The following is a 27,174-nucleotide window of genomic DNA, read 5'->3' as shown; positions in this document are numbered from 1 at the left end:
AACATGTAAATTTTAAAAAGAGAAAAAGGCTATGACTACCTTAAAAGGGTAATGATTCTTTCTCAGGTAGAAGGAAAGTGGTAGTATTGAAGAGGTGTTATCTTTAGGGATGCTGATATTGAGTGGTGGTTATGAGGTTGTTTATTTGTTGAAATCATCAAACTGCATATTTCTGCTTTATATATTTCTCTCCATATATAGTTAATTTCACAATTTAAAATATTTAAGAGTAAATAATAGAATATAATTAATAAAAATTGTGTTTAAAATAGACATTTTTTTATGTTGGAAATAATCCAGATATTGATTTTTTTTAAAAAAGACTCTAGTTTATACTAATTATATAGCATTATTTGACAAGGTGAAAATTTTAATATTTTATTCACAAAAAGAAAAGTCATATTTACTTGAATGCAAACAAATCATAAAGCATTACTCGTTTTAACTGAGTTTAAAGTAGAAAAAATTGTTCTCTTTTTTGCATAAAAATGTTATATTCAATTTTTTAAAATAGCTATAATTAGAAGCATGAGATATATTTAAGTTAAATAAATATACTACTTTAGATTTTCTTCACTTTTCTCTTTATACCTCTATATTCTAAATTAAATAATACATCTGTATTATGCCATTAATTCAAGAATATTTTAACTAGACAATTCACCTGTCATAGCAATACTGTTTATTTGTTACAAAATATTTATCCAATGAATGTTAGATCAATATATGAAGTTTATTTTAAGCTGATAAACTAGCTGTTCATTCCTAACATTACAAGGTAATTTATAAATGCTTATCTGTGGGGATCCCTGGGTGGCTCAGCGGTTTAGTGCCTGCCTTCAGCCCAGGGTGTGATCCTGGAGTCCTGGGATCGAGTCCCACATCAGGCTCCCTGCATGGAGCCTGCTTCTCCCTCTGCCTGTGTCTCTGCCTTTCTCTCTCTCTCTGTGTCTCTCATGAATAAATAAATGAAATCTTAAAAAAAAATGCTTATCTGTATAAGACATTCAATGCTGTTTCAAATACAAAAACATGCTTACTTAACCTTTTTAGAGTTTGAATTTTAAAAATACCATATATACAAAATTGTTCATCACAAAATAATTAACAAAGGTCTATAATTATGCTACTTATAATATTAGGCATAATCACACATTATCCATTTTCCCAATAGTTCAGAAATTGACAATTCATGATTATAGAGTGGTTTAACTATATTAGTCCTCCTTACAAGTAATTTTTTAAATACATGAAGTATAAAAGTATTGAGTGAATGACAGAAGTCTCATTTACTTCAAATCCTAGAAAATTAGTTGTTTAGTATTTTATTTATTAGTTGAAAGTATGCTTCACCCTAACTCATCATAGTTCAAACCAAGCAATACTTTGATACAGAACACATTTTCTGTAAAAAGATGCATTTATTTCTTAGTTTAATGGCCATTTTCAAACAGCTTCAGAGGCTCAAGCTCTTCAAATGCATTAAAATACTGTATATTTCTTGAAAATTAAAAGAAATGTATATCACTGTATCAATTATAACATGTAAACATGTAAAGAGCATGTTTAAAGCTAATACATGTTAATGACATTTATTTCAGACCTAAGGCAGCTGTTCTGGAAACTTTCCGGTGCTTGGTATTCCTAATGTTGTACAGAATTGGTCATCTGAAGCCTTTGATTCCTTCCTTGTCATTTGCTTTTGAGGTAAGACATTTGTTTTAGGTGGCTATCACATGATTATACAACTATTGTGTATTAAACCCATTCATTCAACAGTGTTCTTGTCTATTCATTTTGTGGCTAGTATTCATGGGAAACTCTTACCTATTCATTTACCTAACCATACTGTATTAATTGTGTCATCTGGAGCTAGTTAATATTGTTGAGTTTCAGCTTTCTGGTCTTTAAATTTGGATCAATATCATTAACCTCTTAGAATTGTTGGACAAATTATATTGCATGATGTTTATAAAGAAAAATTAGTCCACATAGTTGGTTCTCAGCAAGTAAACAGATTACAGAAAAGTATTGGCAGAGACTCTTCCATTTGAGATTTTTCTTTATAGGCTTTTAAGGTAAAAATTGTGATTAAAATGTCTTTATCAAATACCCACAAGAGATAATGATTCTATAGAAATAAAACCACTGATGTCACTGAAATCTTTCTACGCCTGAAAAATATTAAGTTATAATTTGATGTTCTATGATGACTAAAACATCTTCCAAGATCTTCCAAAACTGTGGGGATATATGTTTATTATCTCAGATCTGTTAGACAACTGTTAAAACTTTTTTTATTCTCATTATTCTATTAAATTAAGGGTTACATAACTTAACCTGATCAGCCCGCCAACATGCCCAGGATATGAAATATGTAACCTTATTTAAAAATGAAACATAAATGCAAACATTCCCCCAGCATCAATGAAAAGACTAAAGCAAGTGCTTTTATAATTTAGTAATGATAGTAAATTGAAGAAAACTCTTTGGAAAACAATTTGGCACTGCCATACAAAGCATATGAGTATAAAAATGAGGGATGATATACATATATATACATGCATATATTTATAAATATATGAATACATAAACATACATATAAATATATAATAAATGTATTTATTATATGTATGTAAATATATCTGGAAATATAAATAACAACTTAATATGTGGTTGCCTATGGGAAGGTGAACTGTGTGACTGGGAGAAAGAAATATGGGGAAGATTTTCTTAATGTGAAGTTAATATTCTTTACTATTTAAAATTTCTGCACCACCTGAATATATTTCTTACTTTAAATATTGTGTAAATTTAAGAAATGATGCATGAAATGTTAGTAACAGGCTACTAGATATCATCTAATCTAATCCATTTTGTGTTTAAATAGGCACTAAATAAAGTTTATATAACAAGTGCTTATATTGTTTCTTTAGATTACAACCTAAAATCAAAATGAAAAAGCATATATTACACGTATTTAATGAGATTTGGAAATATATATGCCAAAAAATAAAATATTAAAATCAAAGAATAACATTTTCACATTCTAATGAGGAAAAATATTGTAATTATAGGTATGAAAGAAAATAATTCCACTTAATGAATCTGCTCTTGGGTATACTGTGGTAGTTTATCTTAAATGCTCCATAAGCAAATAGAGAATGTGGATTCTTTAAGGTAGCCATGGTATAAGCAAGTGGGATGTAGGCTTATAGAACCACATTGCATTTAGGGTTCATTGATGATGGGATAGTAGAGGACTGTGTAGTGTGTCTAACTTTTGAACATGATGAATTCTAATGGTGAGATGCGGTCCATTGACTTATTTTAGTAAGTAGGTGAACATGAGTGGCTAGGACTTGAGCTTTGAAGCCCCATTGCCTGAATTTGATTTCTAACTCAGGAACTTGCTAATATTTGTCAACTTAAATATTCTTAGCTTTGCCTTCCTTGTCTATAAATGGATGAAGTAAAAATGTCTATCTAGTAGAATTTTGAGGATTAAAGGAGAACCTGTATAAGAGATTTAGCACATCTAAATCTCATTAACACATGCTTAGCATTCAGTACCTGTTCAATAAAAAATAGATGCTATTATTATTCTCATTTTATATGAAATGAAAAATTCCTTGGATTAATTCTTTGGTTTGCCTCAGGATCCAAAAGTCAAATTTGGGAACCACTGGCTTAAAGGAGCAAATAATGTTGAGCCCAAAAGTCATGATTATGAATTCTTAGCCTAATGCTGACTCTATGACATTAGACTCTGTGCCTCAGGTTGTTTACTGTAAAATATATTTAATGAGAGTTCATATGCACTGATATTTTACTGTGTTCTAAATGCCTTGCTCCTATTATTTCATTTAATCTTCATGTCAGTGTAATAGGGTGTAGCTACTCTTATTATTTTTATAATAAAAAAAAACTGAGTTACAGAGAGCTTGAAAACTTGTCTGCATTAACATAACTAATAAGGAAACCAGTCAGAATACAAACTCAGATAGTCTGACACTGTTACTCAATTATCTAGTGACATTTCCTTCCATGTAAGGATAACAATACTCATGCACTTCAAGGGATTTAGATAAAAAAATACAGATGCAATGGAACGAAAGGTCTATGAAAAATGTGAAGACCAAATAAAGGATCTTATCATTTTGACTCCAAAAATGTTTTGAAAAGGCTTCAATAATTTACCTCTGAGCTATCTTTAGTTTATGATTCAAGGGAAGGAAGACAATGGCAAAATATTTCAGGCTGTTTACCTACTCTTTCCAGAACCTGTTCTTGTTCATCTAGGCACGCACATGGCTGGTTCTTCAAGAATGAACACTGACTGTGATTTGCCAATGAAACATTTCCTCAACATGGTGTATTAATATGTCTAGTTATATGGTTTGTTGCAAAAAGTTAGTGACACAAAGGTAGCATTATAGGAAGCACCTGATACATGTTAGTTAATATCATTGTTCATGTTTACTATTAGTACTCTATATTATAATTAAAATATTGCTGCTATTATTATTAAAGCATTATAATCATCATTATTACTAACCATTGAATTTCCATTGGTAAAACTGAACAAATCTTCTGCGACTGGAAGTCAGTAACTACATGTAAAGACCGGGTTAGTATTTTATTATCAACATTTTACCTATGAAGCAGCCTTTTCTTTCTTTTTAGAGTTCAAAAATATTAAATTATAAGTTATCAATTTTTATGTTCCTTAAATTCAAAATTTAAAAAAAGTTCTTACAATCTTAATTGTAAATTTAATATTTGTGTCTTCCTCACATTAGGATTTTATGTAAATTCTTACTACTTATCATACTATTAAGATAACTAATTCTTTGCCCCACATAAGGAGGATAGAAACCTAACAAATAGCCTCAGTGACTACATTTAATAGGAATCAGGAGTGATCACATTATAATGACACAATGTTCTCATCATTTTTCTTTGAAACTATCATTAGAATCAGTGTCATTGAAGCAATTAATCCCTTGTTTTATAAATTAATTTTGTATATATTGGCAGCATCAGCTTGTAGCCCTGTGACTCTTTTCTATTTATCTAGAAGGCTGGTTGGAAGTCTTTCTGTCATACTGCTTCATTATGTAAGTCAGATGCTGTAGATTTGTATGGTAATCATCCTTCTACACTAAGTGAGTGTACCACTGGCCACACTTACAGCTATAAACACATACGCACAAGCACACACAGAATGGAAAATTGACCTTCAATTAATTACCAGTTCCTAGGTAATTATAATTCTGAGTCAGAAGTACAAAATAGAATTTAAATTTGATCCTGTGACCTGTACGTGGAAGATTTATTCCCTTTAGCTTCTATCCACAGAATATGAAGTAAGGGAGTGGTGCTCTGGGTATCTATAAATAGAATTAATTGCTATACAAATGCATAGTTGTTTATTTAGTGTTTGCAGTGATTAGCCCATACCCTTGCATATTTCTTTAGCTAGGTTTATTAATATTTTGACCACCAACTCGTGTAGATTTTTTTAAGATTTTTAAAATGTATTTATTTAGAGAGTGTGAGGGAGGAGCAGGGAGAGAGGGAGAGAGAATCTCAAGCATACTTCCTGCTGAGTATGGAGCTGACATAGAGGTCAATCCCATGACCCTAAGACCATAACCTAAGCCGAAACCAGGAGTCTGATACTCAACCAATAGAGCCACCCAGGCACCCCTACTTTTTTTTTTTTTACTTGCTTTTTCATTCACAGGAAATTTGATAGAAAAACAGTCCCTTCATTTTTTCATCCATTCATTTCTCACTAACATACAGCACAGACATTTTTTTTTTCTACTAGCTCATATGCCTGTGAGATTGTGGTTGATTTGCCTTCCTTACATCAATAACCTTAAAAATATTTGACCTGATGTGCCTTTAAAAGGAAGATAGCAAAGTCAAAGATGAATAGCTATTTTTGATAAAAAATATATGTATAAGATAATGGAAAATACTTCTTTACAGATATTTTGATCCTATGTGTATTTTGTTAAATATAACTTTTTATTTAATTGAGAAAATAGTTAAGGTGCTGGGAGAAGCATTGGCTTTGAAGTCACACATTCAAAAATGTCATTCCCAGCTCTACCAATTGGTTGTGTGGTCTTTAGGAAGTTATCAAAAATAACCACAGTTTGGCTCACTTAGCTTAGTTCTCTTAGCAAAAAAAGGAGAAAAAAAATCCCACAGGGGTTGTTTTGATATTCAGAGGACTAAAGGAGATAGAGTCAGTAGAACCTAATATAATACCTCGTTTTTGAGTAGTGTGCATTATTCATAATAATTATATCCATGTATATTATAAACACACATACATACACAAACCACACATACAAACCTAAAATAGTGGTTTTAAAACTACATTAAAAGCAATGAAAATACCAACCTGAAAATATTTGCTTTTTAGTGGCCAAATAATTTGAGTTGATTCCAAAAGAACTTTTAGAATTAAAAAAAATGGCTTTAAATTTATACCTCAGAAAAATTCTAAAATCAGATTTATGGATTTTAGTTTAAATCATCAAAATAGAAGCACATCACCCCTAAATAGTAACCCAACTTACATCTGCTGACGATGTACACAAGAGCTGGGTAGAATTTGGACATGAAAGATTTGGCAGGAAGGTGCAGAGCACTTCAATGAGGGAAGAGTGTAATGAAAAGTCCAGAAGCAGAGGAGACCATGGGCTGCTTCAGTGATAGGAGCCTAGTAACAACAGCCCGAAGTGTGGCTCCTGATAGGAGGTAAATAAATGCCCACAGAAGATAGAACCAGCTAGCCTAATGCTTTAAATAGCAGGCAGAAATGTTTATTCAACACTTACTGGAACACCTGCTCCAGTAAAAACAGAGCAAAAGCCCTGTCTTTGTGGAGATTAGATTTTAATCAGTGTATTAATTTTTGATTGCTGTGTAACAAATTACCACAAATTTAGTGGCTTAAAACAACACCCATTTATTATCTAACAGTTCCCATGGGTCAGGAGGTCAGGCACAGTTTTGCTCAAAACTGTTCAGACTCTCAAGAGGCTGCATTTAAAGTAAGTATTGGCCAGATTGTGTTCTCATCTGGAGGCTCAACGACGGAAAAATTCACTTCCGAGCTCATTCACGTTGTTGACAGAACTCATTTCCTTGCAGCTGTATGACTTAGGGCCCCAGCTTTTTGCTGGCTTTTGAGTAGAGGCTGCTCCCAGGTCCTGGAGGCTGCCTGCAGGTCCATGCCACATGGACATCCTCAACATGGCTGCTTACTTCATCAAGCAAGCAAGGAGAAACTTGCTTCAGGAAGGGCTCAATCCCTCTTCTTAAGAGCGTAGAGCTGATTAAGCTAGGCTCCCTCAGGATAATCTGTTCTATCAAATAAAAAACAACTGATTCAGGACCTTAATTACATCTGCAAAATCCCTTCATCTATGCCATATTCTGTTGGCTAGAAGCAAGTCATAGGCCTCACACACACTCCAGGGGAGGGGATTGTACAGGTTAACAGGTCATAAATGGCAAGGGTAGGGATCATGGGGCCACCCTAGTTTCTGTCTGCCAGTTTGGGAGGATGCACACAATTACTCAGACAAATATTTATATACATACACATATATATTTATATTCATATATAGGGTTAGTAGGTAATGATAAGTACCATGTTAAAAAGTAAATGGGGGTAGAGGAGGCAAAATTCTTTTAGAACATGGTACTCAAGGAAGGCTGGAGGAATTTCAGTTAAGACTTGATGTGAGCGCAAAAACCAAATGCGTTCCTGGGGAAGAGCAGGTGAAGGCAACATCAGGTGCAAAGGTGCCAAGGCAGGGTGTGCCTATCATGTACATGAACACTACATGTTTGGAATTGTGTAAGCAAGAGGGAGGGTGATAGAAAATAGAGCAATAATGGGGATCAGACCACATAGGCCCTTTTGGTCACTGTAATTATTCATCATACTCCAGATAAAATGACACCCCTGAGGAGTTGGAGCACAAGTGCTATATGAACTGACTTACATTTTAAGATCACTTCGATGGCTGAGTTGAGGACAATGAAAGGAGGGTAGGAAGAGGATGTGAGGACACCAGTTAGGATGTTATTGTAAACCTGAAGGTGAGAGAAGTTAATGTCCTAGAGAAGGGAGGTAGTCAGATTCCAGAAGCAATTTTAAAGTAGAAAAAGAAAGCTTTGCTTACAAGTCAGATGAGAAAATGGAAAACAAAACAAAACAAAAACAAAAACAAGAGTCAAGAATGACTGCAATGGTTTTGGTCTGAGAAAATAAAAGAATGGAGTTACCATGAACGAAGATGGGAAGAATCTAGGAGGAAAAGTTGGAAGTGGTAGTGGATCTCCAAGTTCAATTTTATTTGATAGAATTGTGTTTATTGATTTCAGTTATCTTCTTATCGATAAAGTTATTAATCTACTTTGCACAAACAATTCAATGCAGAGAAGATAGATGGGAAGAAAATATACCTACATTTTATTAATGTTTGTGTTTATGTGTTGTGACTTGATTTTTTTTCTTTGTGATTACTACATTTTTTAGTGAACATATGTTATCTGTAATCCAATATTGTGAAGTCTTTTTTTTTTTTTCCAGCCAGGTTTCCCTGTTCAGAGTTTTTAAATAGGGGTTAAGATGAAATATGCAAAAGATATGTCTGGACAACCAGAGAGAAGTCAGAGCTTCAGTTAAAGGCACTTGAGTGCTGTTGGCAATAGCAGGGAACAGCAGAACATGGATGGGTGGGGCTTCTACCAGCTGTGCTATCAGAGTCCCAGGGCTGCTATTTATTAGAGGAGTCACTGAAAAGTAACTGAAATGATGTCATGAAACCATGATTTTTTGTTAAATTAAGACTATTAGAGCAATTTAAGTTTTCCAGCAAAACTGACAGAAAGGTAGAGATTTCCCATCTACTCCTTGCCCCTACAAATGTACTCACCACAGTGGTGCATTTGTTACATTTGTTACAACTGATGAACTGAGGTTGACCCATCATAGTCATCCAAAGTCCATAATTTACCTTATGGTTCTCTATTGTTGAAAATGTTTAGTTTGAACATACATAGATAGATAGATAGATAGATAGATAGATAGATAGATAGATAGATAGATAAAGTATTCATTATTATAGTATCACACAGAGTAGTTCCACTGCCCTAAAGCTCCTCTGCGCTCTGCCTTATTCATCCCTCCCTATGCTCCTCAATCCCTGACTGACCTTTTTGCTGTGTCCATTTTTCCGCCTTTAGTCATTTAGTTGGGATCAGATAGTATGAAACAATTTCAGATTGTCTTCCTTCACTTAGTAATATGCATTTAAAGTTTCTTTGTGTCTTTTCATGGATTCATAGCTCTTTTGTTTCTTATGCTGAACATTTTTCCATTGTTTGGACGTACCATAGTTTATTCATTCACCTACTAAAGGGCATTTTGGTTCCTTCCGAGTTTTAGCAATTATGAATAACAATGCTATAAATATCCCTGTGTGGGTTTTTGTGCAGACTTAAGTTTTCAGTTCCTTTCAGTAAATACAAAGGAGCACAACTGCTGGATCATATGGTAAGAGAATGTTTAGTTTTGTAAGAAATCTCCAAATTGTCTTCCAAAATGGCTGTACCGCTTAGCATTCCTGGAGGAGAGTTTCTTTTGCTTCATATCCTCACTAGCATTTGGTGTTAACAGTGTTCCAGATTTTGGCCATTCTGATAGGTATGAAGGGATATCTCATTGTTTTATTTGCGTTTACCTGTTGACATATGATGTGGAGCATCTTTTCATATGATTATTTGCCCCTTGTGTATGTGTTTTGGTGAGTTATCTGTTAAGATCTATAGCCCATATTTAAAAGTTTGGTTGTTTTCTTATGCTGAGTTTTAAGAGTTCTTTGTATATTTTGGATAACTTGTCTTCTCATTCTTTTGACATTGTCTTTTGCATAGCAGAAGTTTTTAATTTTAAAAAATCAGCTTATAAATTATTTCTTTGATGGATTGTGTCTTTGGTGTTGTATCCAAAAAAGCACTGCTGTTCTCAAGATCATCTGTTTTTTCCTATGTTATCATCTGGGAGTTTTCTAGTTTTGTGTTTTTAAATTTAAATCTCTTATTTTTTAGTAAGTTTTTGTGAAGAGTGTAATGTCTGTGTCTAGATTCATTTGTGCGTGTATGTCCATTTCTTTCAGCACCATTTTTTGAAAAGACTATCTTTGCTCCACTGTATTGTCCTTGTTCCCTTATTAAAGATCAGTTGACTATATTTATATAGATTGAATTCCTCCCTCTTCTGTTCCATTGATATAATTGCATATTCTTTCAAGAATACCACACTGCCTTGATCATTGTTGCTTTCCAGTAAGTCTTGATGTCAGGTAATGTCAATCCAACACTGTCCTTCTTTACATTGTGATGGATGTTCTGGGTCTTTTGCCTTTTCACATAAACTAGAATCAGTTTGTCAATATCACAAATTAACTGGCTGGGATTTTTATGGTGATTATGTTGAATCTAGTCGGAATAACTGACATCTTGACAATATTGAATCTTCCTATACATGAATGAAGAATATCTCTCCATTTATTTAGGTTTTTTAAAAAAATATTTATTTATTTATTTGAGAGAGAGCACAGGAAGGGAGGGGCTGAGAGAGAGAGAATATCAAGCAGATTCCCCATTGAGTGTGAAGCCCCATGTGGGGCTCGATCTCACAACCCTGAGATCATGACCTGAGGCAAAATCAAGAGTTGGACACTTAACTGACTGAAACACCCAGGCACCCCATCTATTTATTTAGTTTTTTATTTCATTCTTGGTGTTTTCTAAGTTTCCTCATACAGAACTTGTATATATGGTATTTTGTTAGATTTATTACCTGAATTTTTTTTTTTTTTTTAGTTTTAATGTAAAAGGCATTGCACTTTTAAATTTTGAATTCCTCTGGTTCATTCCTGGTATGTAGAGACTGATTGAATTTTTATATTAGCCCTGTATCCTGCAACCTTGTTCTAATCACTTATTAGTCTCAGGAGTTTTTGCTGATTCTTTCAGATTTTCTATGTAGATAATCATATCATCTGCTTAGCTTAGCAAGAAAGGGACAGAACTAGGAGTTTAGTTGTTGACTTTTTAAACTAAATTTATTTTTTATTGGTGTTCAATTTGCCAACATATAGAATAACACCCAGTGCTCATCCCATCAGTGCCCCCCTCAGTGCCTGTCACCTTGTTGACTTTTTATTTATAGATTTATCACTAAAAGAAGAAAGCTTCAGTTAAACTACATCTATATATAAGTTTTTGGCTTTATTATCATTTATTTAAATTTTTACCAAGAAATATCATAGGTAATTTTAGTTTACGAATGCCACAGGTAGTATTCTAAGTGGTTTGTAAATATCCTTTCCTCAAATACTCATAACAACTTTATAATGTGGATGCTACTGTATGTCACATTTAACAGATGAGGAAATTGAGACATTAAGAAGACATCCAATTTGCCCAAGAACACAATTCTGTGTGTAGGAGAGACAGGATTCAAACCCAGACAGTCTGGAATCTGTGCCTTTAACATGCTATACTGTGAATCATGCCTTGAATTTTTTAGCTACTGTTATGTGTCAATGTCGGCTTTTTTTGGTCTGGATTCATTTAGTTACAAGTGATAGAAAACTCAATAAACACTGGTTAAGAAAAAAGTGAAAATACTGATTTACATTTGATGCTGGCATTCTTTACGGCCTACTCCGGGCTCCTGCTTTCTTCTGTCCACCCTTACCATTTCTATTTCTTTCTTTTTTTTTATTTTTAAAGCTTTTATTTATTTATTCATGAGAGATACAGAGAGAGAGAGAGAGAGAGAAAGAAAGAGAGAGAGAGAGAGAGAGGAGAGAGAGAGAGGCAGAGAGGCAGAGACACAGGAGAGGGAGAAGCAGGCTCCATTCAGGGAGCCCAATGTGGGACTCAATCCTCCAGGATCAGGCCCTGGGCCAAAGGCGGCGCTAAACCTCTGAGCCACTGGGCTGCCCCCCATTTATATTTCTTTAAACACCATGGATGTGATGACTCCCAAAATTTTATTTCCAGACCAGACCTTTAACCTTAGCTGCAAACTCACACATTCTGCTACCTATTTAAGATCTTCTCTTGAATGACATAGGCACATCATGCAATTGTATATACAAATGTGAGCTCTTAATGTTTTCTCCTACATATCCTGTTCCATCTCAGTAGATTTACATCGCGATAAATAGACACCACAGACACTTTTACTTACTTCATAAATCTAGGAATCATTCTTGTTTTGCCTTCTTTTGTTACTTTTTCAGCAACTTCTGTGGCTTCTACTCCAAGATACTTAGACTTCATTCCCATTGTCACCATCCATGTTATGTGTGTAACATGATTAAATTTAAACTCCTAAATAGATTTAGATGGCACTTAGAATAAAATGCAAACCCTTTACCATAAACTATAAGGCCCTCAGTGAAACATTCATAGACATACTCAGTTGCCACTACAGGCTCATTTCTCAGCCTTGGAAGTTAAGATAATAAAAAGCTTAATTTTTTATTATTTATATGGGTAAATAAAATTATGGCTCCAATATACAGCAGCTGCTTTATTTCTAATAGAGTCAGGAGAAATATCGTGTAACTTTTTTCATTGGTATAGTTAGGAATTTATTGGGAAAAAAACTACACAGAGAAAAGAAACACCTAATGATATATCTGCAGGTCATTTTGATTCATCTCAACATTTTTCTTTAATTATCTCATCTTTTAAAATTTAAATATATTAATTTTAAATAGAAAATTTTTCACTACAGTAATAGAAAATTATAAAATTTAAATAGCCCATAAATAGAAATACTCAATTTAAAAGGTCATAACAATAGATCATTTTTTTGAAATAAAAATACGAGTAAAATAATAAACCTAATTCACAAAAGTCATATCTGAAAATTAAATCCTTATACAAATATATGATTAAATGTGATTATTCAGCAACATAGGGTTAGCTTTAACATACGTTAAAGCTAAACGTATTTAGCTTTAATTGTCAAAATCACTTCTAGTATTCTAGTATTCACATTTCCACGTAACTCCTGTTTCATTTTAAATGTATAATCCCCAAACATTCAGTTGACTGAGGTCAAATCAAACATGTGAAATTGAGATAAGTAAAAAAAAAAAAAAAAAAGTATTATTTGTACCTGAAACTAATGTTACACTGTATATTAACTAACTGGAATTTAAATAAAAGCTTGAAACTAAAAATAATAAAATAAAATAAAAATAAGTCACATGATCAAAAAATTAATATAATTAAACAACTTGAAAACACACAGAGAAGTACTTTTTTGTCTCACAGGTCCTGATTGTGGGACATCAACCTTAAGTACACACTCAATAGATACATATCCTGAGTCCTCCAAGAGCTAGATATAGCATACATTCCTTTCAGGGCACCAGAAGTCCCTGCCAAGTCATGGGGAGTAGTGCTTTAGATCTTAGAGACTTTGGAAAGGGGCTCAGTTTGGAGTGCAGAAAATCCCACCTGTGTCCAAAGACGATATCCTTGGAAGGATCCCTAGCAACCTGTTCTAGAATTCTGACTGAAATCATATCAAATACCACCATTAGTATGCAACTTAACCTTTAGGAAACATCCTGCTTGTTTTCCAACTCTGGAATCTAATTCGTCATGCCTTCTTATTAGTTACTTTCTCGACATTATTATCTTGCCTGGGCAGATCTTTTGAAAAAAACATTAACCAAGGTTTAACAGTTTGCCACTTCAGGCATTTTCTGTGCAGAAGAGGAAGCCGACACTCAGCAGCAGCAACAATGATAAGACTGTTCAATATTTATTTATTTATTTACTTATTTATTTATTTATTTATTTAGTAAATATTAAAGGAGTACTGGCAGCACCTGCTACATAGCTGTTACCAAAATGGAGGACAGCAAGCTGCTGGAATTAAGCTTACATAGAATGTTGAATTAAGTATTTATTGATTTCAAATAACAAGGTATGTGCAATCAGATGTTTCGTGTTACCTAAATATTTGGTCAAAATACCTGAATCAGAAAGTGAAGAAAGGTTTAAGAGTTCTTAGCAGTTTCATGGTTCCTGGATTCTTGATTCTTTCTATTTTGGTTAAAATTCAGCTTTCCTTGGTGTTAATCTGTTTCTGCACAACAAACCAACCCAAAACCAATGGCTTATGGTGGTTCCTCTGTTTCTTTCTCCAAGGCTCACTTATTGAGCTCTCTTCAGTTTAGGGGTCAGGTGGGCTGGGCAATCACATGGGTCACATGAAGGGACTCAGTTTTAACTGGTAGAGGGAATACCTTTATTTTCCCTCCACATGACCTCTCACTCCCCAGGGGGTCTTCTTGAAGCCAAGGCTCTGGAACTCAAAAAAAGTCACTTCTGCTGCATTCCATTGGTCACAGCACATGACCAATCTAGCCAAGGTTCCAGGGTGGAGAAATAGACTCTCTCTCTCTTTTTAAAAGATTTTATTTATTTATTTATTTATTTATTTATTTATTTATTTATTTATTTACTTACTTACTTACTTATTTATTTATGAGAGAGAGAGAGCACAAGCAGGGAGAGTGGCAGAGGGAGAGGGAGAAGTAGGCTCCTGCTGAGCAAGGAACCCAATGCAGGACTCGCTCTCAGGACCCTGGTATCATGACCTGAGCCAAAGGCAAACACTTAACCAACTGAGACACCCAAGTGCCCCAAGACTCTGTGTCTTGATTGAAGAGCAGTCAGGTCAATTGTTAAGGAGAATATCTGAATTTATGGCCATTATGCAACCTACCACATTTGGGTTTTACATGATTTAAATTTGTGATAATTAGTATATTACAGAATGTAAACATATTTGTCTGAATCCATCTCAGACAATTGATTTCAGTTTCACATTTGCTCATATCATGAATGCAAAGAGACCATACCTAACTTTTGTCATGAAATATGTGGTAATATACCATAAATAGACCTAGGGATTCAAGGGGAAAATATAACACACACACACACACACACACACGCACACGCACACTGACATATGAATATTCATGGTATACAGTATTTTTTAATAATCTATTTTAAAATTATTCAAACTTTAAATATTTTTATCAACTGCACAAAGTTTGTGTTTGTGGATAGTAGTTATATCAGTTTTAAACAATACCTATCTTCATCTCAACTCAATTATTTTTCTAGTATCTAGTATTAATATTAAACTATATATAATATTTTAAGAGATAATACAATAAAAACAACTCAATTAAAACTATAATATTACAATACCAATGAAGTATTATTAACACATGTGATCTACTACCTTTATGATCCTTCAGTATTTCACACTCCCACAGAAACAACTCATATTTTGTACTTAGAGCTTATCACTTCCATGTGTTTTCTAAACAAATTCTATTTTTTCATATATTCTTAAATTTTTATATATTCTTAAATCAATCACGAAATCATGTTTGAGTTATTTTTTAAAATGTTTGAGTGCGATAAAATGGTATACTAAATATAGTTTCCAGATATTTCCTCTAATTTACTGAATGTTTCTAAAATGTATCCTTTTTCTTGCATGTAGTTGTAATTCATTCACTTTTATTGCTATAAGTATTTTATTGTACAGCTATATTAAAATATCCGTTCTCTAATGTTTGTTACTAGCTTTCATTTTTACAGTGTTGCAGTGAAAATTCATGCACACATCTTCTAGTGAACATAGCATCTCTGTAGTTTCTCTAGGTTAGAGAGTGGGAGTGGAATGGCTGGATTATAGGAAATGTGCATGATTACATTAAGAGAATGTCAGGTTGTTTTCCAATGTGATTATAAAATTAACCACTATCAGAGTATACATTTCCTCACCAAAGACAGAATTATCTTAACTTTTGTTCATCTGGGGATTATCTCATTGTACTTCTAATTACCATTTTCCTGTTTACTGCTGAAGTGGATCATTATTTTATCTTTATTGGCCATTTACATTTCTTTTCCTGTGATAGGCTTTTCCATGTCATTTACCCATTTTTCTATTTGGTTGTTATTTCCTTCTGCTTTTTAGAAATTCTATATATGAAGATACCAATTATTTTCTATTTATATTTGTTAAAAGCATATTCTCCCAGTTTATAGTTTGTCTTATTGCTCCAGGATTGAACTCAAATGGGTTACATTTCCACCAAATAATGCCGAATAATAGTATACTACCTCCACTCATGAAGGTGGTACTACTAAACCATTCATTATCAGTAATTCAGGTAAACATAAACTTTTTTTCTATATAGTGCTAGTTATATCTAACTACAATTCCTCCAATAACCACCAGTATGTCTGTATAACTCTTCAACGGGCTATGAATTGAGGGTATAATTATGCAAAAATATAAAGTTAACATATAATTTGAAGATTAATTCCACAATCATGGCTTCTTTAGCAAGGTTTATGAACTATTTGAATTTTAAATACATAGATCAGGATTTCCCCCATCCTTTTGCAAGGAAAATCACTCAAATTGAAAGTTTATCCAAAATCTACTCTACGGCATAGCAAAACTTCTAGAATGTATTGAAATTCATCTATATACATGATGCTTTACTACTGAGAATATATTTTTATATAACATAAGAGATTTTTATTTTTACCAAAAAAAATGCAGAGTTCATGCAATAGTATAAAAGACACAAACACTGAGGTTTGTTTTTGTTTTTTTTTAAGCAAATTCCCTTTGAGATTTTGTCATGTGTTCATATAATAAAGCTATGTCACTTTTTCCTTCACCTTTAACTCAATTGAAGTGTCAGTGTCACTTTAAAAATATTTTTGTTCTTTCACTCTCCCTTATCATCCTTGTATCTTTAGTATCTAAAGATATCATTTTTTTCAGGTTCTCATCACATACAATTAACAAATGTTCACTCTGTTCCAAGTTCTGTGTAAAGAGCTTTATGTGTGTAATCTCATTCAAAATGGACATATCTCTCCTATGTTCATACTATCTACTACCCTATAAGTGTGGACAGAAAATAACTAATGTAGGGGCACTTGCGTGGTGCAGTGTTTAAGTATCCAACTCTTGGTTTCTGCTCAAGTCATGATCTCAGGGTCATGAGATGGAGCCCTGCATGGGCTCAGCATGGTGTCTGCTTAAGATTCTCTCTCCCTCTGCCCCTCCACTCTCTCTCTCTCTCTCAAATAAATAAATAAATCTCTCATAAAAAAAGAGAAATAGCTAATGTATTAGGTGAGAAGCAGCCTAAGTAACAAGTGAAAATAAACTCAGGTGATTTAGATGTAGCCCTTTAAAAAAAAAAATATTGTCCACTTCCCATTACTCCGCTAAAAATACTTTTTCTTGCTATGAACATAGTACGTGGTAACCAAAATGAGCAATATTAGAAGATAGTACAGCTTTTTTTGTTTTAATATAGATTATACATATATATAATTAGATTTAAATATATATATATATATATATATATCCACATTAAATTTCCTGAAATATATGGTCTTGTGTAGGATTTTAAAATATTGAATCTACATACAAGAAAATGCTAATCCATGATAGGTTCCTTTGTATCATCCTTTCCCATTAAAATTGTTAAAATTAAGAGACATAGATACATATTTTATTTGTACCCAACCTTCTCTTCTCACTTGCCCTTATTTGAAAAGCCCCACATGGGCATTCACTAAGAGCAGGTGCTTTTGTAAATACTTCAGGTCGAAGGAGATTTTCACCATCAGATGCTTTTTTTTTTTGCACTTTATTATTACGTGTATTAAAAAGAACACAAATTGTATACATTTCTCATTAGTTCTTACTGAGATTATCAAAACATAGGTGATATGTAAAGGAGAATTTTACATTAAAATTACTGAGGTTTTTTTTTTTTTGGAGGGGGGGAAGCACCTGGGTGGTGATGTGAGTTAAATCTACTATTGGTGTCCGCTCAGGTGGGGAGCTCAGGGTGGATGGATGAAGCCCCATATCCGGCTCTGCTGAGCACAGAATTTGCTTGGGATTCTCTTTCCCTCTCCTTTGTGTTCGTTCTGTTTAAAATAAACACATCTTTGAAAAATAAAAATACCAACATTTTAAATACATTTCTTTCAGTTTAGTTTTTTGCTTGTTTTGTTTACTTTGTCTTTTTTTTCTGTCGTTTTGCTCCTCTTCTTTGAAAACAGGAAAGCAATTCCCTGCCAAGAGTGGTTTAGCCAGAAGAGCAAACATGTTGGATTTAGTCTAACATCGCAAACTTTGCAATATTGAGTGAGGTCTAAGATGGATACAATCTCTATTAGTTACACTGTATAAAATAGAAATTTAGGGGGACGCCCGGGTGGCTCAAAGGTTTAGAGCCTGCCTTCGGCCTAGGGCCTGACCCCGGAAACCCAGGATCAAGTCCCGCATGGGGCTCCCTGCATGGAGCCTGCTTCTCCCTCTGCCTCTCTCTCTCTGTGTCTCTCATGAATTAGAAAAAAAAACAAAACAAAAATAGAAATTTAGGAATGCTAGAAATCTAGTTCTCGGCATGGCCGATTCCTGACCACTGAACAGTTTCCATCCTGTAGGGACTCCTCTTCCTGCCTTTCTCACGCATGTCCTTTACTCTGACTCGCTGGTGGCTGTAATCCGCCAGGGCCAGCATGGTGAATTAGGAGCAGCAGTTTAAGGTAAACATCATTTACTCCTAAGAAATTGTTTCCACATCACCTCGGTTCTCTGCCTGGCATTAAAAAAAAAAAAAAAAAAAAAAAAACTCTGTCCCCTCCTATAATCACCTGTCCTGCATTTGACATAATAAAGGGCCTCGCGTCTTGCCCGGCCTAGTCTGTGTGCCGCGCGTTGTGCTGTGATTTATGGCCTGAGCATCCGACACTCTCCATGCACTAACAAGAGGGCCCGCTGCGTTTGAAATATATCCCCCGAATGAAAGCAAACACAGCTCTGTGATGTAAAGCCTTGTCAGCACGCGAGGAATTAAACACGTGCAATTTATAATTTTTTAGCCTTTCTTTTTGCATCGCCTTTAGGAACGGCTAAAATGGGTTAAGATCCATGCATGGGTGGACAGCATTTCACATACTAGACGAGAGCTCCAAGGAGAATCCTGACCTTGAGAAAAAGGCACAGGGAGATTTGGCAGAGCGTCAACGTGGTTTCCACTAGTACATGACAGGGACTCATTATGGGCTTGCTGTTGCCTGTAAGCTGGTTTCACTACCATCAACTACGAGGCCAGAATGCCTGGTTCCAGATGCTCTTGCCAATTGACCGTAAAATTGCTATGCATTTCTGGCCAAGTCCGAGATTTTAAAAGCTCCCCTCCTCCTCCCCTCAACACCCTAACCCCCAATTCCCTCTAAAAAGCTGCTCATTATTCTTCCTTTGCCCCCTGATCTCAGCAAAAGAAATACTTCTGGAATCAATTAGAAATGTCTGCCCTTGATGAGGTTTGCACGTGAGTTTGGAGTTGTGAGGCTTTGATAGTGTCAGCCAACAGCTGCAGTTTCAGGTGGTAAAATCTAAGAAGGAATTTTCCAGGGTTTATTTACCATCATAAAAATTTTAAAAATAGGCAAGACATGTCGGGAGACGTCTTATATGCCTTTGAAAGTGAGGTTAAATTTGGATTATATGTTTATTTTATCCACAATGAGCAAACTGGAGATCTCTGATTGGGGGAATCTTACCATTGCCCTAATAGATTGTGTCAAATGGTTGTAAATACTAGAAACAGGGGGTCTCCTGTCCGAAGGTTAATGATAAAAGAACATCTTTTTTTTTTTCTGTACCTATTAATTGGTGGACAAGTAGATAGTCAAGATGAATGGCAATCAGGACCCATTTTCTGAAAGTAATAGGAACTATTCCGTGTAATATGTTTGCCTACTCTTTCTCTCTAGCTATATATGCATACAAGATTTTTAATAAATTATGAGTTTTTTCTTTTTAAATATAGCTATTTGGTAAGCTTTTACTAATGCTTATTTAATAAGGTGCTATACATTTATTTTTATATTTAAATGTCCTATTAAAATACATTATCTATTGTAGCATATAAATGACATGATTTTCCTGAAGCCACACTGAGAAACATAGTAGCAACTCAGATATCCAAATTATCACCTGGCATTTCCAAGCACCGGCTTTTTCTTTCCTTGAATGCATCATATATTTTTTGGGAGTCTGGTTTTGTTTCTCCTGCTGGCTAAAAAGCAGAAACAGTTTCAAGTGTACATTTTTATAGTGAAAATTTTCACTGTGGCTTTCAAGAAATGTTATCAAACACCTCTCCCCCCCCAACAGGTCATCATTAAATATAAAATTTTAGTTCCCAGAAATACCTCTTCTGTAATCAATGTACTTCTCCTTAAAGTGTTGCCATTTCTGCTTATATAGTGGTGGAGAGGTATGGAGAGAGAATTTTATGCCTAGTAGTATCTTCATATTTAAAGGTAACAGAGATAAGTTCAAATTTGCATTTTTATGAGAGCTCTTTCTACATGTGTAAACATTTATCAACCAGTCTGGTTTCTAGATTGAGGTTTTTTTGATAAAACTAAGTGAATAATTGTATTATCAAGTATACCTAAAATATAGTACAGTTTATTATATTCATGGAATAACTCTAAGCTGAAAAATGTCATTACTTAGAATATCTGATATCTCATGCATGCTACAATGTGATAAAGGTTAAAAAGGCATATTTTGCCTACTAGTTTCCTAGATAAAGTTGCATACCAGCAACAATAAGGGCACAAACAAATGAGACTGAACAATTTTTAATTGCCATCGTTAAAAAAAAAGTCTCATTTATCTTTCTCCATGTCCATCATATGCTTTACATGTGTTAGTGAGCCAACCTTCCTTTTATTGAGTGTAACACACAAACAAACAAAAATGATATGTGCAGGGGCTGCCTGGGTGGCTCAGCGGTTGAGTGTCTGCCTTCGGCTCTGGGTCTGATCCCTGGATCTGGGATCAAGTCCCACATCAGGCTCCCTGCATGGAGCCTGCTTCTCCCTCCACCTGTGTCTCTGTCTCTTTCTCTGTGTCTTGCATGAATACATAAATAAAAATCTTTAAAAAAATGATATGTGCAGTTTTTAACAATATTCTGGAAGATACTTCCCTGTGATCAAATTGTTACAGAAAGGAAAATTGATTAACTTATTCATTCCTTTTCTCTGAGCTGAAACATTCTATATCCAACTTTTCCCCAATATATTCAGATCTAAGAGCAAAATCCAACTGCTTGGTATTTAGCACATTGACAGTTAAAACATTCTCTCCAGGGAAGAAGCAGAAATCTACTCTTTCTGACTTTCAAATATGAGGTTTCCTTGTAGGTATCAAGTGAGACTACAAACTCACTTGAACCATTTGGACATGCAATCTCAGAGAGGAGCATTGAGCTGTTTAAGAATTACTGCCTGACACCCTCACTTGCCACTTCTAAGTCTGTGTTTAAATGCTATCATCTTCTCTACGTGCTTACATAATGGATCCAGGGAAATTGGCTTATACAGATTAAAAGCAAATATGGATTTTTTTCCATATAGTTTTTGCTGTCTTTTATATTATTTCTACCAAAATTCATTACTCAGAAGTATTTTGATCTATGTTTTTTATCTATGACTTTTTAAAATATTTTACTTATTTACTCATGAGAGACACAGAAAGAGGCAGAGACACAGGCAGAGGGAGAAGCGGGCTCCATTCAAGGAACCCAATGTGGGACTCGATCCTGGGACTCCAAGATCACGCCCTGGGCCAAAGGCAGGCGCTAAACCCCTGAGCCACCCAAGGATCCCCAGATTTTGATCTATGTATAGTGCATGAAGGTAATATCTTTCTTAAATTGTGTTTGTTGGGATGCCTGGGTGGCTCAGCAGTTAAGCATTTGCCTTCGGCTCAGAGTGTGATCCTGGACAAATAAAAACAAATAAAAAAACAAATAAAAAAAATTGTATCAATGTCTGATAGTGGCTTGGCCTAACTTTGTGCAAGTATTTAAATAATTGTGATGAGTTGGAGAAAAAATTGGGCTCGGATTCCAGACACTTGGCTGTTACAAATTAACAACTTGAAGGAGGTCATTTGGTTCTCAGTTTCACCATCTGTAAAGTTAAGGGAATACAATTGATGTCTAAAGTTACTTAAATGTGTAAGATTTAATACTGGTTGTGTCATTTAAAAAAACATTAAATAGTTGCTATTGGTTTATAGTTTATATAATTAATTTACCAAGAAGAAAGGGATTCTGAGAAATCTTTGAGAAATGAAAAGTTGAATCTATGAGATGTTTTATTATTAGGTATATGAGAACATAAATGAAAAAACAGACAATAAACATCTTAATTGTGCTTTGTGAGATGTCAACTATACCTCCATATAATCACCATCAGGCCCTTTTCAACCTACAAAGTCACTTGAAACAAATGAATAAGAAGTAGATTATTAAGAGTTTGCTTGCTATGAATCTGTCTTCCATCCATACTTCCTTACTAGTAAGGATGGAGGTTAAAGGGGTTTCAGGCCATTGGAATTGGAGTCAGGTCATCGGAGTGGAGCCTGGAACAAATTTGTGTTTGGGAGAGCTTTGGGTATTGAAATACTAAAGCCAGTATTATTGATGTAAATGATAGCAAGTCTTGAAGGACGCTAAGAATCCTTGTGCCAAAAACAGATGGCAGCTCTGCATAGGGAGTGTTATCACCATTCAGCAAGATTAAGTTATTGTCAGTGTGCCTAGAGTAAAAGCAACCAGAGGCATATATTTCTTTCAGGTTGTTCCCATTAAGTGTTAATTATCAAACCACTGGGGTATCACAGAAATAAGTCTTAATGTGAGACACATAAGTGATTTACAATATGTTGGTAGAAGCTCTTTAATCAAAATGCATTAGGCAGATAATTTAGAGAAACTTTAAGGTTTGCTCTTCCATTTTGTTAGTGATACTATGTGAAAAGAATATTTTTCTGCTTTCTAAATACTCTTCAGTTGATTGCTGAAGGCTATGGCTAAATTTGCATGAGATTTCCATTTACTTTAAATTCAACCCTATCCCAACTACAATATGGACTTATTTCAATCTGCAGTGGTACTTTTAGCTCACACTTATCTCCTTATTCTGCAGGAAAATCTTCAAGTGAAAATCAGGGAGATACTTTACTCATATTTAGCTTCAGTAATAATGGCTCTAAAATAGTAGATTCACTGTACAAATACATAAGTGTTACAAAGCAGCAATTGGAAGGAAATCTAGCCAAACCTATATTAGAATAACATATGCGAGAATATTTGTTCCCAAATAACCATAGAATATATTCCAGGGCAATTGACTTTATTCAGAAGTTTGAAATTCTTGTTACTTTCTTCATATGACCTTCTGTCATCTGATCCTCAATTCTTTTATTCTGACAATGGTAGTTTTATCTATCATTCAGTGAAATTCACTTGGTTATTCCCTGCCAGGTACATTCTAAGTTGCATGTATTTGACCTTAGTAGTATATAAATGTAGATAGGGGGATTATGTCAAAAGATAGAGTATAGATAAATGAGCTTAGGTATGCTTCAGAAATGGAGTTGGGTCATTGGAATATGGGCATCTGGTGGAAAATTAGACTTTGAAATGCTTTATTATTCTCTTTGAATTACAAGTGAAGGGGGCTTCTATTTACTCCCACTTATGATCAAACATTAGCATAAAACATTCTATTATTATGTAACGGAATATATAATATAATGTGTTTAATATTATAGATAGACTAAATATATATATATATATATAATAAAACATTATTATGAAACCATTATGGTAAAGATCATCAGTATCCTGGGATAACGAAAGTCACAAAGAGCTATAGTTAACCTCAGGATGATATTTTTAAGAGCAGGAACTATGAGTGAGTGAACTTGACTTTTTAACAGTTAAGACAGGAGAAGTTAAGGGCACCTGGGTGGCTCAGTGGTTGAATGTCTGCCTTTGGCTCAGGTTATGATCCCAGGGTCCTGGGATGGAGTCCCACACTGGGGTCCTGGCAGGGAGCCTGCTTCTCCCTCTGCCTATGTCTCTGCTTCTCTCTGTGTGTCTCTCATGAATAAATAAAATCTTAAAAAAAAAGACAAGAGAAGTTATAAGGGGTCAATTTCACGTAAAGATAGGTCTACTTTTCCATCAATATACTCCCACTAGTATCAAGGTGGTGACAATAACAGACTTTGTTTAATTTACGTATCTACTGGTCAGCAGATTCTAGACTAAAACTCTGGGTTCATAAGCTAAGTCCAACCAAAGGTTGGATTTGACTTATCCTGCAGAGAGCTATTAGTGTTTAACTTAAAATTTGATAGATTACCAACATTTGTAAATCAGGAGGCTTTAAGAACTTGGATTAAAGATCTCTCTTGAAAAATTCAATGATTTAGCCATCCTGGGCCCACATTCCCTTAAGACATCAATGAATTGAAGACGAGGAAGAGTTTGAGTCCATGAAGCATCTTTTAGGCAGGATTTAGATTCCTTCAGTTCATAGACATCCAGAAGGACAGGCAAAAAGAAGTTACAGATAGCATATGAGTCCCTATAACTTTGTGCCATAGTTTTGAGATGAAAATAAATGAAGGGATAAACTGCTGCTATTGGCTTCCATCATTTGAGTATTAACCCGCATATGGTTAGTAAAGAGTCAGGGCATGGATCTAGGTCTTTCAGTATTTGTATATATGTGGTTGTACATTCATTAAATTTGTATACACATACACACGTGCACACACAAAAACAGTAACACTGGAACCTTCTGGGGAGAGTATTTGCCTGCCAGGAGAACAGATGTAGAAAGTAACTTTTCACGGAATCTTAAGTCTGATTCATGTGAATGTACTACCTAGTTTTTTTTTTTTTTAAGATTTATTTATTTATTTATTTATCTATCTATTTATTTATTTATTTATTTATTTATTTATTTATTTATTTATGAGAGAGAGGCAGAGACACAGGCAGAGGGAGAAGCAGGCTCCAAGCCGGAGCCCGACGCAGGACTCGACCCCGGGACTCCAGGATCGCGCCGTGAGCCAAAGGCAGGCGCTAAACCGCTGAGCCACCCAGGGATCCCCACTACCTTTTTTAAAAGGACTTGTACTGACACTCCAAAGAGTATTTTTTCCCAAAAATGTATAAGAAAAAATTGTGATGCATTAAATTGTGTAAACTTAAATGTTTTTTTTTTTAATTTTTATTTATTTATGATAGTCACAGAGAGAGAGAGAGAGAGAGAGGCAGACACAGGCAGAGGGAGAAGCAGGCTCCATGCACCGGGAGCCCGACGTGGGATTCGATCCCGGGTCTCCAGGATCGCGCCCTGGACAAAGGCAGGCTCTAAACCGCTGCGCCACCCAGGGATCCCAAAATGTGTAAATTTAAATATATAAAGTTACTTGAAAATATACTTTTAATGTAAACAAGTGGATCTAATTTTTTAAAAATAATAAGGTGCAGTTCAATTCAGGCAACTTTGATTTTTGCTTATGATCAGCACTAAAATAACTGTTTTCCAGAATCATATGCTGCATATGGTCAACTCATTTTTCAGATTTTAATCCTTGAATAGCTTGAGAAATAAGCATCTTGGCTAAAGTCAAATTGCTGTGTTCTTTTTCTGAATATACACTTTTTAAATTGTCTTATGTTTTACTTTTATTTTCATGATTGAAAAAGATGAGGAGACTTGAAATACAAAGAAGGGTAACAATACAATATTCCTCTTAGTAGTTAGGTATTATGCAAGAATGAGTAATTAAAGTAAATTATCCCTATAACTGTCAAATAAAAAATGCTTTATGAAGGAAGATTAACAAATGTCATGCTTTATCATTGAATCTTAAGCCCAGAATACTTGAAACACTTTGTAATGTTTAAATGTTGGAAATAGGTGTTATGAAGAAATGAATATACAAAACCCAAGTTATTTACTAAATAAAGTACTTGAAACCTAGACCAAATAATGCTGTTACCTCTTTCCCAATGGAATTTGAGTGATTACATCTGTCTTGGCAAAAGTGGCTTGGTTTATCTTAATGTAGAGTCTATGTAATGCTTATATTACATTGTTTACATTGCTGATTGAAAGCTAATGTACAGTATATGCAGTTTGAGATACCTGTTTCCAGTTTGAAATGTTTAATTTTATATGGCAAAGGATATTATCAATGGGTTTTGAAATTCACCTGAATTTAACCCATCTTTTTTTTTTTACTACACCTAACAAGAAATAATCAGTATTTTTGTCCTATTGAAAACAAAATCTAATTAAATGACCCTCTTTAATTTATAGAAAAATGTTTAGCTATATTAAATAATAACTGTATTAGCACTTTTAATTGAATTAACATTTAACGAATCAAAACTTTTATGTTTCATTCACCTTACTTTGATTTAATAAATACCCCAATCGCTCACATACTCAACAAATACATTACGTACCAACTTTGTAATGGAATTGTTAACAATAGTTAGGAACAGGAAGTCCAGACTCATACAAATCTTAGTTGGGGTCCTGGCTTTGATATTTACCAGCTGTGTGAATATTGGTAAGCAACTTTTCAAGCTCTCTGGAGATAATAATAGAATTTTTACAATAATTAAATGAAATTCTGTATGTAAAGTGCTTAGGGTGATTTCTGCTATAAGGTAAGTAGCAATTGCTATCTATTGCTGATGGTGATTAAAAACAATAAAGGTATTATCACTATCATGTCTGAGGCAGATACTGGGGGAAAATAACAAATGAGACATGATTCTAGTCTTTAAGAATTTAGAAGAGATGATCAAGTAAACTAGTAATTCCAGTAGATTTGGATAAATGCTATGTTAAAGTTATAAACATTGCACTTTGAGAGAACATAGAAGAAAAACATACATAATACAGGTGTGGTGTGTGACAAGATTACCCAAGGTGGTGATGTGTATCTTGAGCATGAGTGAAAGTTTACCAACTGAAGGACTGTGAGGGACTATATTTCAAGCAGTTCAAGCCAAGGCCAATAGGTAAGAAAATGCCTGCTGTGTTGGGAATTGGCAGTGGTTCTTTATG

General features: G+C 34.3%; 1 protein-coding gene across 5 annotated transcripts in view; it reads left to right on the top strand.

The window, feature by feature from the left end:
• Positions 1–27,174, top strand: part of AGMO (alkylglycerol monooxygenase) — a 344,484-nt gene that overhangs the window by 190,974 nt on the left and 126,336 nt on the right. For 2 of the 5 annotated variants that reach the window (XM_025464250.3, XM_049093642.1), the window contains exon 12: positions 1,602–1,707. In XM_025464250.3, coding sequence (XP_025320035.1) covers positions 1,602–1,707 — 106 coding nt within the window. Of the gene's footprint in view, positions 1–1,601; positions 1,708–25,334; positions 26,223–27,174 lie in introns of those variants that run through there. The other 3 variants (XM_049093644.1, XM_049093643.1, XM_049093641.1) reach the window with 3 other exon arrangements.

This window comes from Canis lupus, chromosome 14, assembly GCF_003254725.2.
Source record: "Canis lupus dingo isolate Sandy chromosome 14, ASM325472v2, whole genome shotgun sequence".
Lineage (NCBI taxonomy): Eukaryota > Metazoa > Chordata > Mammalia > Carnivora > Canidae > Canis > Canis lupus.
The sequence above is the reverse complement of the archived record's forward strand: the minus strand, read 5'-3'. Positions and strand labels throughout refer to the sequence as shown.